The sequence below is a fragment of the Stomoxys calcitrans genome, chromosome 4 (genome assembly GCF_963082655.1).
Source record: "Stomoxys calcitrans chromosome 4, idStoCalc2.1, whole genome shotgun sequence".
Classification (NCBI taxonomy): Eukaryota; Metazoa; Arthropoda; class Insecta; order Diptera; family Muscidae; genus Stomoxys; species Stomoxys calcitrans.
The window spans coordinates 99,603,371-99,618,696 of record NC_081555.1 but is presented as its reverse complement, the minus strand read 5'-3'; the positions used below and the strand labels follow the sequence as shown (position 1 = coordinate 99,618,696).

Genomic DNA, 15,326 nt, shown 5'->3' with positions numbered 1-15,326 from the left:
GAGTCCGTCGGATTTCGCAATAATTCAATAAGCATTTTCGGAGCGAATGAAGTCAGTACTAGGCTTAATTTATAAAAAAAACCTCTTCCCACCACTTGTAACTAAAATATAACTGAAAGATGGGGTCTATTTTTACTAACGACATCTGGCGCAATTGAAATACTCTGTCTTTGGTGCGATTCTTTATTTTGCTTTGGTAACCCTATGCCGTTTTAGTGCTAGTTCTGAAAAAATAGTTATTGCTCCGGTTTTTTGACAATTGGTTCCAGATATTACCAAACTTATTTGTTGAACAATTATTGAAAAAACTGCAATTCACTTAGAACAAATGCATTCGTTCTTTTCCCAACCAACTGGGATATAATCAGCTATTTTAAACATAAAAAATTATTTTTTTTATAAACCGGCTCATATGTACAACAACATTAAATCGTATGGTAAAAGCGTCATCGATCGACGTTTTGCCAACATAAACAAAGAAATTTTTGTACGTCTGTGTATACGTGTGCAGATACTGTGTACATGGACAGAGAATATGCGAAAAAATATGCGAAGAAGAACAACCATGGTTCACTAAAGAAGGTTAGCTCACTTGCCCAGCTCATGGAATTCTCCAATTCCAGAGTTGTATACAAATCCCACTAGAACGTCAAATGCATGGTTGGATTTTAAAATATTTTCACCTTTTGTTTCTTCTTTCACATTTAAATTGTTTTAATTTATAATTTACACGTTTATAATCATAAATCTTTTGATCTTGTGGCTGCTACACATGATAATGGAAAAAAATAATGGCCGGCGGCTTGCGTTAAACCGTAACATAATTACCAAGTAGTGTTACAGCTGAGTACAATTTTCGCTCGCGACTTGCACTATTTTTCAATGAGTTTTGGTGTGTGTGTGTATATAGTTCCACAGGACTAAATATACACGAATAAGCAAACCCAAAGCAAGTCGTTTAAAATGTAACTAACATCTGTCAAATCCACCGCTATGTACAATTTAACTTAGCTACCTACATATGTAAATAATTTCTTTGAATTTAATGCTCTATTCAAAGAAATTATGAAAACACCCATATACAAGCCCTTGTGACTCATTTGCAACCCTCAGTGTGAGTACCAAATAACCGATTAACACAAAAACACCACCACCATCAGCAGATGTCAGGTAGTGAAGCAAGAAAGTTTGCTTCAAATGTCAAAATTGATATTCGAAATATTCTAACGGCAGTTTATATTTTTGCCTCGACAAGACCACACACAAGAAATAAAAATAAATTGCATATTTAGAAAGGCTAGCTAGCAATGAACGTTGCACATTATATCTAATGTAAATAAAAAATTTAATGTTTTCTCATCATCATATTAATAAAATAAACAACGTTGAAAAGAAACATTCATAAATTAAGCCGCGTAGTGAATTGCTAGAAATCAGAAATACTAGTGCTAATTTTTTGTGTGTGTATCGCGAGCCGTAATCTCCCAAAAAAAAGACACCTTTAGACAAAACAACAAATAGCGCGCATGAAACGAAAAAAAAAGAGGATAAAACGTGATTTTCACTAAAATTTGTTTTTCTGGGAGGAGGAAACAAAGTTGTGTTTTAGCTCCAACAGAAAATCTTTGAATCGTTGTGGAAAGAGACTTATTTTGGTACAAATCCAACAACAGTTCCTGCTGGAGGAATTTGGAGTGAGTGAACAGACGCTAAAAGCAAACAAAACAACAAAATGGATATGCGCAGCTGGAAAAAAGTACTGTTGCAGTGGGTAAGTGTGAGGATCAAAGGAACAGACAAAACTAAAAAAAGAAAATACGCATGCTTTGCTTGCTTGTTGCCGGATAAAAGAAGCATACCATTGTAAAAGTGCCTATGTGTGTGTGTGTGTGTTAATGTTTTATTGTCAACAAAAGGATGGCCGTGGTCATGGTTCAATTGCCGCCATCCAACCACCCATAGCTTATGATAGCTACAAAAATATGTGGTGACAGGCATTCATGCTTTAGAAATATATAAAAATTTGTCTTTATTCGAAATATCCTAGCAGCCTATGTTAGGAGTTTGTAGGCAAAGATAGATAAACGTTTTTTTATGTAGTGTGTACATCCAAATATTGGTTTAAAATTCGATGGTCTTGATTTATCAAATTAACAGATTTAAATTTCAGGACAAATGCGCTGCTAAAACATTAGCTAGGGTAGACGCGAAAGTGCACTTTGACCAAAGTTGCATAGTTTAATGACAAAAAGAACAATTTTGTGGAAAGAAAGAGATCATAAGTTAAGCTTTCTGAAAACTCTTCCAGCCTAATGTTATTGATGGGGTTTACTAAATATCCATATCCAAAGACTCTGGTGCTGTTGTTGTTGTAGCAGTGTGTTGTACACTGAGGCGACAGCCCTTGCCGATGAAGGATTCCATGGGGTCAATCCGGTACGTACGACCGGCTGCCATGGGATTGTCTAAGGACTCTTTAACTTGGATGGTGTGCGTTCATAGTGATCTGGTAATCAGTTGAGTAGAATTGGTTGGACAGTTCGATAGGTGATGTGAGTCGTGTAGTCTCTGGTTATAAGTAGGACACATATCCAGCACGTTGGCAACTATCCTAGACCAGTAAAAGTTGAGGCGGCTTTACCAGACAGCCTTTTTTGATGGACAACGTTTACTTCTTCGGGTGCTATGGGCATGAGAGTATATCCAAATCGTTGTTTTTGGTGTTTCCACTATCCGCGGATAGTGGAATGCTTCCTACGGAATAGCTGTAACTGCTGTCGTTGACAATCAGCTATCACAATTTACCGTGGACGAAGTTACGAACGTCATCCGATGCACCAAGTCATTCAAGGCTTTGGGCCCCTACGGAATCTCTACATTCATGATGAAGAATCTAGATCTACCTGGAGTTGAGTAACTTATGGTTCTCAACCTGTCTCTTAAAACTCTTATAGTACCCGAAGTCTGGAAGATGGGCAGTATGATGCCGCTACTAAAGCCTGGAAAGGGTCCGAGGAAGGTGGGTCGTACAGACCGATCTTCTTTCCTCTACTTACCTGCAGCAAAGACGTTCAAGGGACTACTTCTCCCGAATTTCGTTGGAGAATTTCCATTCTCCCACCCATTGATGACATCTGCAATAGATTAACGTTTACCTCCACGTACTTGCCTCTTATATCGCTGCAAGAGATCTGAATATATCTGCCACTAAAACTTCAGCCAAATTGTTCGCATGTAGCGCGCATGGTATGGGTATGGAGCTGAAAGCGATGGTCGATGGAGTGCCAATTCGGACCATCAAGTGATCCAAAATTACTTGGTGCCATATTTGACAGCTCTTATAAATTCTTTCCACATGCCACAGCAATTTAAGATAAAGTCAAAAGTAGAAACAAGGTCCTCTAGTCGGCAGCAATTAGGGTGTGTACAAAAAAACTTGTTGACCCCGTACAAAGCATTTGGCTGGTCTGGGGTAAGTTATTCAGTGCCAATGTGGTCTCGTCAGCTATCTGATACGTAGTGGAATAATATTCAGATCTGTTAGAATGCCGCTTGTCGAACTGCGATGGGCTGTCTCCTCAGTTTCTGTCTAAGCAATACCTCATGCTGTCCAAGCAATACCTTCTGGGCTATTATCGGAGGAACCATCCAAATCATCATCTTGTGGATCTACTACCAACAACAATAACCGGAACTTTAGTTATTGCGCTCTAGACATAAATTTCGGTTATTTTCGTTGACCACAATATTGATTTCCAGATTCAGTTCTCTAGTACTGAGGTCACTAGAGTTATAAATAGCGGATTCCAAGCAATGAATTTCATTGTGAGAAGCGCAGTTCCATCTAGCAATCCTACCGCCCTATGAATCAAAGAACCCTTTAGAGAAAGCTAGGCCAAATTAGGAATTTTATGCAACGAGGTCCTTGCCAAGAGTCAGGCAGAAGATCAGGCGCTTCCTGACATCTCCTAATTAGGACTAGAACGTATGGGTTACAATTAGTTCGTCATTGGTATCAAATGTCCCGGATGACATACATATGTACCCTCATTACGCCTTCTCAGCTTCTTTATCTCACTTATATGCTATAGTAAATTAAGAAACAAAGTGCTTCTCGACTTCTGCCTTTTTGGATTGGAAATAGTTGGTCCACAAATGAGCCGGGACATTTGGCTCCCATTTAACTTAATTCCTCACATCTCTCTTAAGCCAATTCATTTTATAACTAGATTTCTTTGGTCACATTAAAAATAGATTAATCGCAAAAACCACGGAAATTTTTAAAAATGTCTCTTTTACAAATTTCATAAACGATGCAAAAAGTTTTTCCTAAATGTATTTATTTTTCAAGTTTTTTGCCTGTTAGGGCTAAGATCATTAAATTTCACAATTTTCGTTTGGTTCTCTTTTGAAACGAGCTCAATGATCGGAGATGCAAAATGAAAATGAAAGCCAAAGATAGCAACACACACCGACCATTTGCATTTTGGCGGTCGTTCTCCAAGGACTACATTCACCCGGTAGCCAATTACCGCGTCTGCTACCGTGTCTGCAGGTCTGAACAACATTCATGCAGACATGGTAGCAGACGCGGTAATTGGCTACCGGGTGAATGTAGTCCTTGGAGAACGACCGCCACCCATTGCACCCGAAGAATTCGACCTCCCCCGGCAAACCAGAGTGGTTCTGGCTCAATTATGTTCCGGCAGATGCAGCCACCTCAATTCCCACAGAGCTAAGATTGATGCCGACGTGCAAGATGTATGTTCCGATTGTAACCATGGATTGCACGATACACTTCACCTGTTTAACTGCCCGGCCAGACCCACTCGACTCAGACCCAGATCCCTGTGGACGCACCCCATCTTAGTCGCAGAGTTCCTGGGTCTTGACACTCAGCAGAATCAAGCAGAGGAAAGATAGAACACAATAAACTGCTATAACAACAACAATCATTTTGCATATCCGATCATTGAGATCGTCTCGAAAGAGAAACAAACAGAAATGGTTAAATTTAATGGTCTTTGCCCTAACAGGCAAAAAACTTGAAAAATGAAAGGATTCGGCAGAGCCTGGCCGGGATTCGAACCTGGGCACACGGAGCAACAGCGAGAGCCGTTGCCTAGCGTTCGAAGCCATCAATACAACTTCCAACAGATGCCCAGAATCTTGTGAAGCAGGAAGAAGTGTAATTTGCCAGGAAGAATGTCTGTCATTATACAAAAATACATGCATAGGGAAAAAGTACAGCTAATAGACAGGGTTGTCGAGCGTGGTTAATGTGGTAATTGTATCACAGATGCGTTTTCGCTATTAATACGATTCAAATACAACATATCAACGCACGGCTCTTGAAGCCATTACACCTAATATGGCTGAGAAGTCTTCTAATAAAAGACTAAACGCGTCTCATAGTGGTTGGTGTGAGTTGCTATTTTTTGCTTTCCTTTTCCATTATACATCTCCGATCATTGAGCTCGTCTCGAAAAAGAAACAAACAAAAAAAATATTTATTTAAAAAAAAACATTTCATTTATCTTTTTTCAGATCACCGAATGTGGTTTTATGGAACGTAACTACTTTAATATCGAGCAGTCCGATATTGATGTATTCTATCAAAACTTTAGTTCGCAACATCCCAAAACATCCAATGGCAAATATAAGCGAATAAGTGATTTTCTTAAAGGTAAGTTCCAAATCGTCCTTTATCAAATATGAATTACCGCTAAAACTAATAATGTTTTTTCTTCCTCCTCTTTTTCATGTTTAGAATTCTATCCACAATTTGAAGCACACCAAGACGATGAAAATTGTCTCAGTTCTTCAGATTACATATACATCTATTCCATATTGCTCCATTTCTCCTGTGTCAAACATCCACACACTATATTCCATGAGATATGTCAACGTTTACCCATACATGACCAACAATGTATAGCTTCATTTTTTAAGGAATTACTCGATGTAGAATCTCCCGACAAGGAGACATTGCGTCATGCGATAGGACATGTTGTTAGCACACATGTGACACCGCCACGACAACGTAATGATTCGTTCTCAAGCAATCAATCGGTTAGTAGTGGCGTTAGCGTAGGAGGTATGGGAAGTGGAAGTGGAGGCAGCGGTGGATCTGTTGCTGGAAGTCTCATCAGTAACAGCCTATTATCGCCAGGTATTGGTCGTTGTGATTCACCATTGAAAACTCCCAAACGCTGCGCGGGAACGCAACGAATTTCACCGACAACACCCAAATCGAATTTGCTCGAAGAGCGTACTCGTGAATTGTTTAATTTAAGGGTAAGTAGTTTGAGATTTTGGAAACCAAAAATTTTTTTTTATTACATAATTTTTCAATGGTTTCAGGCCCAGCTGGAAACGGAACGTTATGAAAAGGGTCTCTTGGAGGTACAAATCAAACAAAACGAGGATAAAATCCTTAAACTAAGTAAGTAAACAGTATTTAATACAGCATATTCTAAGTAATGTCTTAGGTAATTAATACAAAGTAATTCAATGAGACTTATTTTGGCAAAAGAGCGATATATAGTATACGTGGCCTAAAAACTTTCGTGATTTTTGAAAGAATATTCAAAGAATACCATAGCAAAGACCTTACAAACGTTGAGCAAGTATGTGTTATTATTCAAAACGCTTTAATTGCCTTAGTGGAACATGATTTCTGATATATCATGTATCTTCATTAACACCTTTGATTAAGGTACCCTACATACCCAAATACTATTGAGTACGGTATAGATCACGCTTTTGTTTTGAAACAGGGCTCAATAAGTCCTCCAACTCTCCTTAGCACAGTAAGAGAGCTGAAACCCTTAATTTTCACAATTCCGATACAAACTAATCACCACTTATAAGGGCCTAGTTACTAAAATTTTCAATGAATTTGTATGAAATGTTGTGTTACTCATCTGAAAGCCTCTGCTAAATTTGATCAAAATCGGTTCAGATTTGGATATAGTTCCCATTATAAACTAAATCTGAAACGATTTTGATTAAATTTGGCAGAGGCAAATGAGTAAAAAAATACTTCACACCAAATATCTTGCGAATCGGTTAAAAATTGGGACAACTGCAACAATTGAAGTGAAAATCGGGCGATCTGAAACGATTTTGATTAAATTTGGCAGAGGCAAATGAGTAAAAAAATACTTCACACCAAATATCTTGCGAATCGGTTAAAAATTGGGACAACTGCAACAATTGAAGTGAAAATCGGGCGAAATATATATATATATATATATATATATATATATATATATATATATATATATATATATATATATATATATATATATATATATATATATATATATATATATATATATATATATATATATATATATATATATATATATATATATATATATATATATATTTCGCCCGATTTTCACTTTCAAATGAGTAAAAAAATACTTCACACCAAATATCTTGCGAATCGGTTAAAAATTGGGACAACTGCAACAATTGAAGTGAAAATCGGGCGAAATATATATATATATATATATATATATATATATATATATATATATATATATATATATATATATATATATATATATATATATATATATATATATATATATATATATATAAAAATTGGGACAACTGCAACAATTGAAGTGAAAATCGGGCGAAATATATATATATATATATATATATATATATACATATATATATATATATATATATATATATATATATATATATATATATATATATATATATATATATATATATATATATATATATACATATATATATATATATATATATATATATATATATATATATATATATATATTTCGCCCGATTTTCACTTCAATTGTTGCAGTTGTCCCAATTTTTAACCGATTCGCAAGATATTTGGTGTGAAGTTTTTTTTTACTCATTTGCCTCTGTTCATGGGCAAAATTTGCAATTTTACATTTTCATGTGGAGATCTCAATCCTCGTCAAACTCCAGTATGTGAGCAAGCTCGTTCTGGTCCAAAGGACCGAACGCCGCGGAAACAAGGTGGCCATTGGTTATTTAAAGGCGCCATTAACTCAATCGCCTTGTCATATTGAGCATCAAAGGCACCAAGTATTTGTGCAAGAGCCAGTGGCGGTGAAGCACATTAGCTGTGCTTCAATTGCTTCGCAATTTACCAATTTTTACTCAAAAAAGACAATGTTTCAAACGTCGACAAAAATATTTTCCTTTTTTTAAATTTTTTTTATTTTGGGTATATATTGGGTTGTCTAAAAAGTAATTGCGGATTTTTTAAAAGAAAGTAAATGCATTTTTAATAAAACTTAGAATGAACTTTAATCAAATATATAATTGCCATTTTGTTCGATAACCATTGCCGAAAGTTTTACCATTTAAGGAGTTCTGCAAAGATCGAAATAAATGGTAGTCTGATGGTGCAAGGTCAGGGCTATATGGTGGATGCATCAAAAGTTCCCAGCCAAGCTCGCTCAGTTTTTGGCGAGTGACCAAAGATGTGTGCGGTCTAGCGTTGTCCTGGTGGAATATGACACCTTTACCATTGACCAATTCTGGTCGCTTCTCCTTGATGGTTGTATTCAATTTGTCCAATTGTTGACAGTAAACATCCGAATTAATCGTTTGGTTCCTTGGAAGCAGCTCAAAATATACCACATCCTTCCAATCCCACCCAACAGACAGCATAACCTTCTTTTGGTGGATATCAGCTTTGGAAGTGGTTTGAGCTGGTTCACCATGCTTGGACCATGATCGTTTTCGACTAACGTTGTTGTAAACAATCCATTTTTCATCTCCAGTTATGATTCGTTTTAAAAACGGATCGAATTCATTGCGTTTAAGGTGCATATCACAAGCGTTGATTCGGTTTGTTAAATGAATTTCTTTCAATACATGTGGTACCCATATTAAAATTGACGCCAAACAAACAAATGTAAACAAAATTTCTCGCACTTTTTTTCTAAAGCAAGCTAAAAGTAACAGCTGATAACTGACAGAAGAAAGAATGCAATTACAGAGTCACAAGCCGTTGAAAAAATTTGTCAACGCCGACTATATTACCGACAATTACTTTTTGGGCAACCCAATATTATCATTTTGTAACTCCGTTTCCCATCTAGACATCCATTCTGACTTTACAAGGTATACAAGTTCTTACTCGTCGTAAAATTCTAAGGGAGCCTATCTATGTCCGTTCGTATGGTTGTTATTGCGCTGTAGCTTGGCAAATATAGCAGTTGAATTTGAAAATGGGCTGTTTTAACCCACTTAGCTTCTTTAGCTCCATAAAAGCTTTTTTTTAACCCGAGATTAATACCAGAACTAGCCATTCATGCTAAATAGGAAAAATCGGAACAAGTTTAGTTTCTAGAGCTGATTTAAAACCAACCTACTTTTAACTCGATTTAACCGAAATTTGATAATCCAAATTACATTCCAAATCAAAGGAAATTTGGATATATCTGCCTTGTAGATTGATTTCCCTGTACGTCTTCTTAACCTCATTTAAAGTATTTTTTATCCTCTTGTGTACAAATTTTTAAATATATTAAAGCCATAACAATGTAAATCCGAATTTATGGCATTTGTTCTCATTTCTATATTAAAATTGTGCATTCTATTTAAAAAAAAGGTTACAAAATGTTAAAAAGTTGCTGTTTTTTGGAAATTTTTTAAAATTTGAGTGCTGAAAATGTCGATTTTTCTTTAAATGTGCTTTTTTCAGCAAATTATTCAGGCAGCCTCGTATAGCTGCCATATAAATCCATCTTCCGTTGGTACATCTTTAGCCCCTAGAGGGTTCAATTCTTTTCTGATATAAAGTTTTGCACCATGACTACTATAACTTCCAACATCCCAGCCAAAAAATATATTCGGAATCAGTCAATAACCTGATATAGCTTCCATATATAGAGATACATATATAGAGATTTTAACATATATAGAGATTTTAACAAAATCAATGAAATCCCTTTTTCTTATTTCTTTTGCAGATCAAGACAACAAGAAGTTACTTCACCAAATCCAAGATTTGAAAAATGACTTATTAGTTAGTACCAGTGATTACAGCAGTTCCACGAATGAAGACGATGCTAAATCTCAGGTATGCTAAACCTCTGTTAAATCCCAATGTGTTATCGAAATGGTGAAAACATCTGCTCTAAAAATCCAAAGAACCAGGTAGGCGATTTCGCAAAAAGGTAAATTGAAGACGATTCCGAGAAATCTCTTCCAAGTCTTCCTTTTTGAGGCCATAATTTTATTGCTTGCCCTACCTACCTGTAGAACAATCTCATGGCAACCGGTTGTACGTACCGGATTGACCTGATGAAGTCCTTCATCGGCAATGGTTGCTGCCTCAGTGTACAACGCACTGCTACAACAACAACAAAATCAGCCATTGATGTTTGTAATGGATTTGCAAATTCCAAAAAATTTAACTCGATATATATAGTAAAATTCCAGTAAAAGCGTTATAAAACGATAAAAATGGTTTCGCCGAATCAAACTTTTGTATACCCATAACGATAAGCAGAGGTCATTGATGTTGAAAACTAAAATTGTAGTAAGGTTTCCCAAATGGGATTCCAAAATTAAAAATCTCATAAAAGGATGTCGTTAGTAGTTTAAAGAAAATGAATTTCATGGAAAATTACGAAATTCTTTACGCCTGCATGTTTCTCATGTTAAGGTTTCAGGTTGCTTAGGTGACTCTTGGGGATGATCCATTGTGATTCTTCTATTACATACATATTTTTCCCATAAACATTCCATGAAGAAACAGGGGATACTTTTCTCATATCAAAGAGTGCAGTGCTATTCAAATTTTTTTAGCTCATTGACATGGGGCCTCTTTATGCCGATTTTGAACGGTGTGCCGCTTAACGACACCACTTGACCTTCACACCGGGATTCGAACCCATGCGTTCGTCGTCATAGTCAAAGCCACGCCTCCAATTATTTTGTTAATTAATAATTTAAGTTGCAATTTTTTCTGTGCGCACCTAATCTTCTTATATATAAAAATCAATTTGTGTTTGTTTGTAGGTTTGTTTGTGTGTTCCTTATAGACTCAGAAACGGCTGAACTGATTTTCTTGAAGTTTTCACAGATGGTGCATAATGATACCGTGGTGAAAAACTGGGACTAAATTTTTTTGATATCTGAAGGGGGCGGAACCTCCACGAAATTTTGTGTGCTCTCATATAGTACCCTAAAATAAAAATTTGGTATTAAAATTTCGGATAGGGTACCTAGGGGGGACGCCTCATCCTAAAACCTACCAAACATATATTTAGATAAATCACGACAATATGGGACTCAAATGAAAGGTATTTAGGATAAGAAAACGTATCTGATATCCAAATGTCGGACCAAGTGTTAGGGGGATCACCCCAACCCTCAAAACACCTCTAAATCGGACATATTTACCGACCATGGCAATATGGGACTCAAATGAAAGGTATTTGCGAGTAGAATACGAATCTAATATCCAAATGTGGGACCACGTTTCTGGGGGTCCACCCCTTCCCCAAAACACCCCCCAAACAGGACTTATTTACTGACCATGGGAATATAGGGCTTATATAAAAGGTATTTAAGTATAGAATTCGAATCTGATATCCCAATATGGGACGAAGGGTTTGGGGGGGCGCCTCTCCCCAAAAACATCCCCAAGGGTACACATTTACGACCAAACCAATATGGAGCTCAAATGAAAGGTCTTTGGGAGTAAAGCACAAATCTGAAATTAATATTCGGGAAAAGTGTCTATGTGGCCACCCCACCCCCACAACAGCAACCAAATAGGAAGTATTTGCGAACTCAAATAAGAGGGTTTTTAGAGTAGAATACGAATTTCAAGGCCAACTCACTGATTGGCCGCCCATCCCCCAAAACACCCCCCAAGAGATTAGAAAAGGAATTTGATAACCTATTTTGGGGCCATGTGTTTGGGGGACGCCTCATCGTGTAAACTCCCCTAAACCAATGGCAATATGGGGTTTAAATAAATGGTACTTGAAAGAAGAGCACGATGCTGATATTTTTTTAAGATCAAGTGCCTGGGGGACCTCCTCATCCCCGAAAATACCCCTAAATCACATATCATGAAAATATCGGGGTGAAATATAGTATTTTAAGAATGGAGTTCATCTTACATCCAAACTTAAATTCGTAGACAAATAAAGATAATATGGGATTCAGATAAAGGCACTTATATTGTTAAACTGTTAAATAAGCGATGTACTATTTTCGTAGCATGGTATTTCACCAAAAGCTCTTTAATTGTCAAAATTAAATATTCAAAGGAAAATTTTGTTCCATATGAAGTAAAAGAAAGTGCAGCGGAGCTGGCCCGGGCCTGCTAGTTATTTAATAAAACCTAATCCCAAGTCAGCCGGCTCTATGTACCGGATTGAACCGTTTTAATCCTTAACGGTCACGGGAGATATGGATTTAAAAGGGAGAGGCATAGCCAGAAGTGCTTGCTCCATATACTTTTGGTCCCTGGGGGAATTGAGAATATCCAGGGACCTTGGCTCTGATCCCTTTGCCGGGACCATTTCTATCATTGCTCGGTGTCAGTGAGTTGTAATCGGACCCTCCCTCTTACCCTTATTTTACCCTTACCCTTACTTTCTCGGAGATATGTGCGCCGATTTAAGCGAAATTATGTATGCCACCAATTTTGGGGTCAACTAACCTGGGGGACGACCATCTCAAAACCCACCTTACTGGGACAATATGGGTATAAAATAAAACGTTTTTTAAAGAATAGAAAAAAACTTATATAAAAATTTATCAAAATTTATCTTAGGCGCCACCGACCCCCCAAAAACCCCTCAACAGAACATATTTACCGAATGGTACAATATGGGTATCACATGATAGGTGCCTGGAAGTTGAATACACATATGTTATAAGACTTTGGTCCAAGGTGTCTACGGGGCTTCCCAATCCCAAAAACCCCCAAAATGAACATGCATGTCCAACGTCACAAAATGGGTATAAAATGAAAGGTCTTTGAGAGTTGACCACGGATCTGATATACCCGTTTCGGAAAGGGTCTGGGGCCGGCCCACTTACCTAATACGCTTCAATGAGACGTGTAGTTCGATCTGGACAATATGGGAACTAAACAAAAAGTCTATGACAGTAGAGTTCGAATTAAATATCGATATAAGAATTCAAGTATCTGGGTGACGTCCTGCCGTTCAGTAGGACATGTTGATCGCGACAATAAGGCACCCTTTGTCTTTTGGGTCTTAGCGTCGAGGGGGACCGACTCTCACCTCCCAAAAAAAAAATAACACCAAACTGTCATGTAGGACGACCTAGAATATATTGTGCTCAAATAAAAGGGCATGTCATCCTACCCAAAAAAAAAGAATTAAAAATAATACATGAAGGCCGATCAGGATAGAATCGGACAGCAATAAAAGGTCTTTGGTAGTAGAGTACACTTTCTACCCTCAAATTGGGATAAACGCAGGAGAACCTGCGGATCTTTAAAAATGTGCTATCCCAAGTGGTAGCTTTGAAATATGATGTTGAATATGGATAACCAATACAAAAAAAAAAATAAAGAGTGTGTATCTGAACGATGCCTGTAGCGGCGAATCGTCACCTTCAAAATGCTTGATATTATGGGGTCCAAACAAAATCATGCTCTAGCACGATGCTTATATTATTTCTTTGACCGGCCATGTTTGCATACTTTGGCATTAAGGAGCTCAAATGATAGGTATTTGTTAGTAGACAACGATTTTGATATCCAATTTTGAAACCATGTGTTTGAGGGTAGTCTCGCCCCACAAACTCCCCCTAAACCAATTGCGACTCAAATAGAAGAAATTTAACAGTAGAGCACGATACTGATATTTTTCAGGGCTAAGTGTGTGGGTCCCTATATACCCCTCAAACTGGACATATTTTTGGATTATGGCAAAAAGGGGCTTAAATCTTACCTGTTTTATAGCCAAGTGTTTCACCTCCAAAGCCCGTCATACGGAAATATAGACCAATAATGATAATATGGGGCTCAAATGAAAGGTAATGAGACTAGAGCACGAATTTGCTATTTGAGGGTCCACCTAACCCCCAAAAATACCCACATACCGAGCATATTTACCAAACATAGCAATATAAGGCTCAAATGAAATGTATTTGGGAGTAGAGTACTAATATTGGGGCAAACTATCTGAAAGGCCGTACCAGCACCCTCAAACAGGACGTATTTCCTGACCGCACCAGTATAGGGCTCAGATAAAATAAGAGGGTGAAAGAAGAGGGCGGAGCGGTCGCTGTTCAGCCAGTATCAGTCTGTAACCGATTCCGATCATATTTGGCACGCAAGCTGGAAGTCATTTAAAAAGTCTTTGTATCAAATTTCAGCCAAATCAGGTGAAAATTGAGGAGTTCAGAAGCTCAAGAAGTCAAATCGGATAAGAACTGCGGTTTTCAGGGGCTCAAGCATTTAAATCCGGGGATCGGTTTGTATGGGGGCTATGACAGTTTATAGACCGATTTAGATCATACTTGGCATAGATGTCGGAAGTCATAGCAGAATTTCTTGTGCCTAGTTTCAGCCAAATCGGATAAGAACTGCGGGCTTTAGGGGCTCAAGAAGTCAAATCCGGAAATTGGTTTGTATGGGGGCTTTATCAGTTTATAGGCCTATTCGAGTCATACTCAGTACTGATATTGGAAGTCAAAACGAAAGTCCTTTTGCTAAATTTCAGCCAAATCGGATGAAAATAGAGGTCTCTAGGGGCAAAAGAAGTCAAAATTGGAGATCGGTTCATAATGGGGGCTGTATCCATATCTGAACCGATATGATCCATTTGCACCGATATGACCTACATTGATAAGAAGTATCTTTGGCAAATTTCCAGCGAATACCTTAATTCGAACACTATCGAGACTTCGACAGGCGGACGGACGCACTAGATCGACTCAGAATGTCAAGATGATCATGAATATACATATATACTTCATAGGGTCCAAGTTCAATATTTTGAGGTGTTACAAACGGAATGATTAGATTAGTATACCCCACATCCTATGGTGCTGGGTATAAATAAAAAACCTACAAGGGGAATAATGAACTGATCGGTAATAGATCGGTAAGTGACTTGAAAGGTATTCGGGTTTCAAATATGAATCGATTAAAAAAATTGGGGCCAAATGCCAAGGGAGGCCGACCCTCTCCCAAGGTATACAATATTTTTTTTCTTGTCTGGGTGCTTTCCAATTACATAGCCATGTTGCTATTATGTAGAGGCATAAAGTGAACCTTCTCTTACGGGAGCTCTTGCTCT

The 15,326-nt window shown here is 37.4% G+C and overlaps 1 protein-coding gene across 4 annotated transcripts in view; it reads left to right on the top strand.

The window, feature by feature from the left end:
• Window positions 1–1,706: 1,706 nt before the first annotated feature.
• Window positions 1,707–15,326, top strand: part of LOC106096004 (interaptin) — a 46,412-nt gene continuing 32,792 nt past the window's right edge. For all 4 annotated transcript variants that reach the window (XR_001222838.2, XM_013263502.2, XM_059366849.1 and 1 more), the window contains exons 1-5: window positions 1,707–1,771; window positions 5,548–5,686; window positions 5,771–6,297; window positions 6,364–6,445; window positions 9,999–10,108. Coding sequence is in view for 3 of the 4 variants with exons in the window: in XM_013263502.2 (XP_013118956.2) it covers window positions 1,733–1,771; window positions 5,548–5,686; window positions 5,771–6,297; window positions 6,364–6,445; window positions 9,999–10,108 (897 nt within the window). In the remaining variant the exon portion in view is untranslated. The remainder of the gene's footprint in view (window positions 1,772–5,547; window positions 5,687–5,770; window positions 6,298–6,363; window positions 6,446–9,998; window positions 10,109–15,326) is intronic.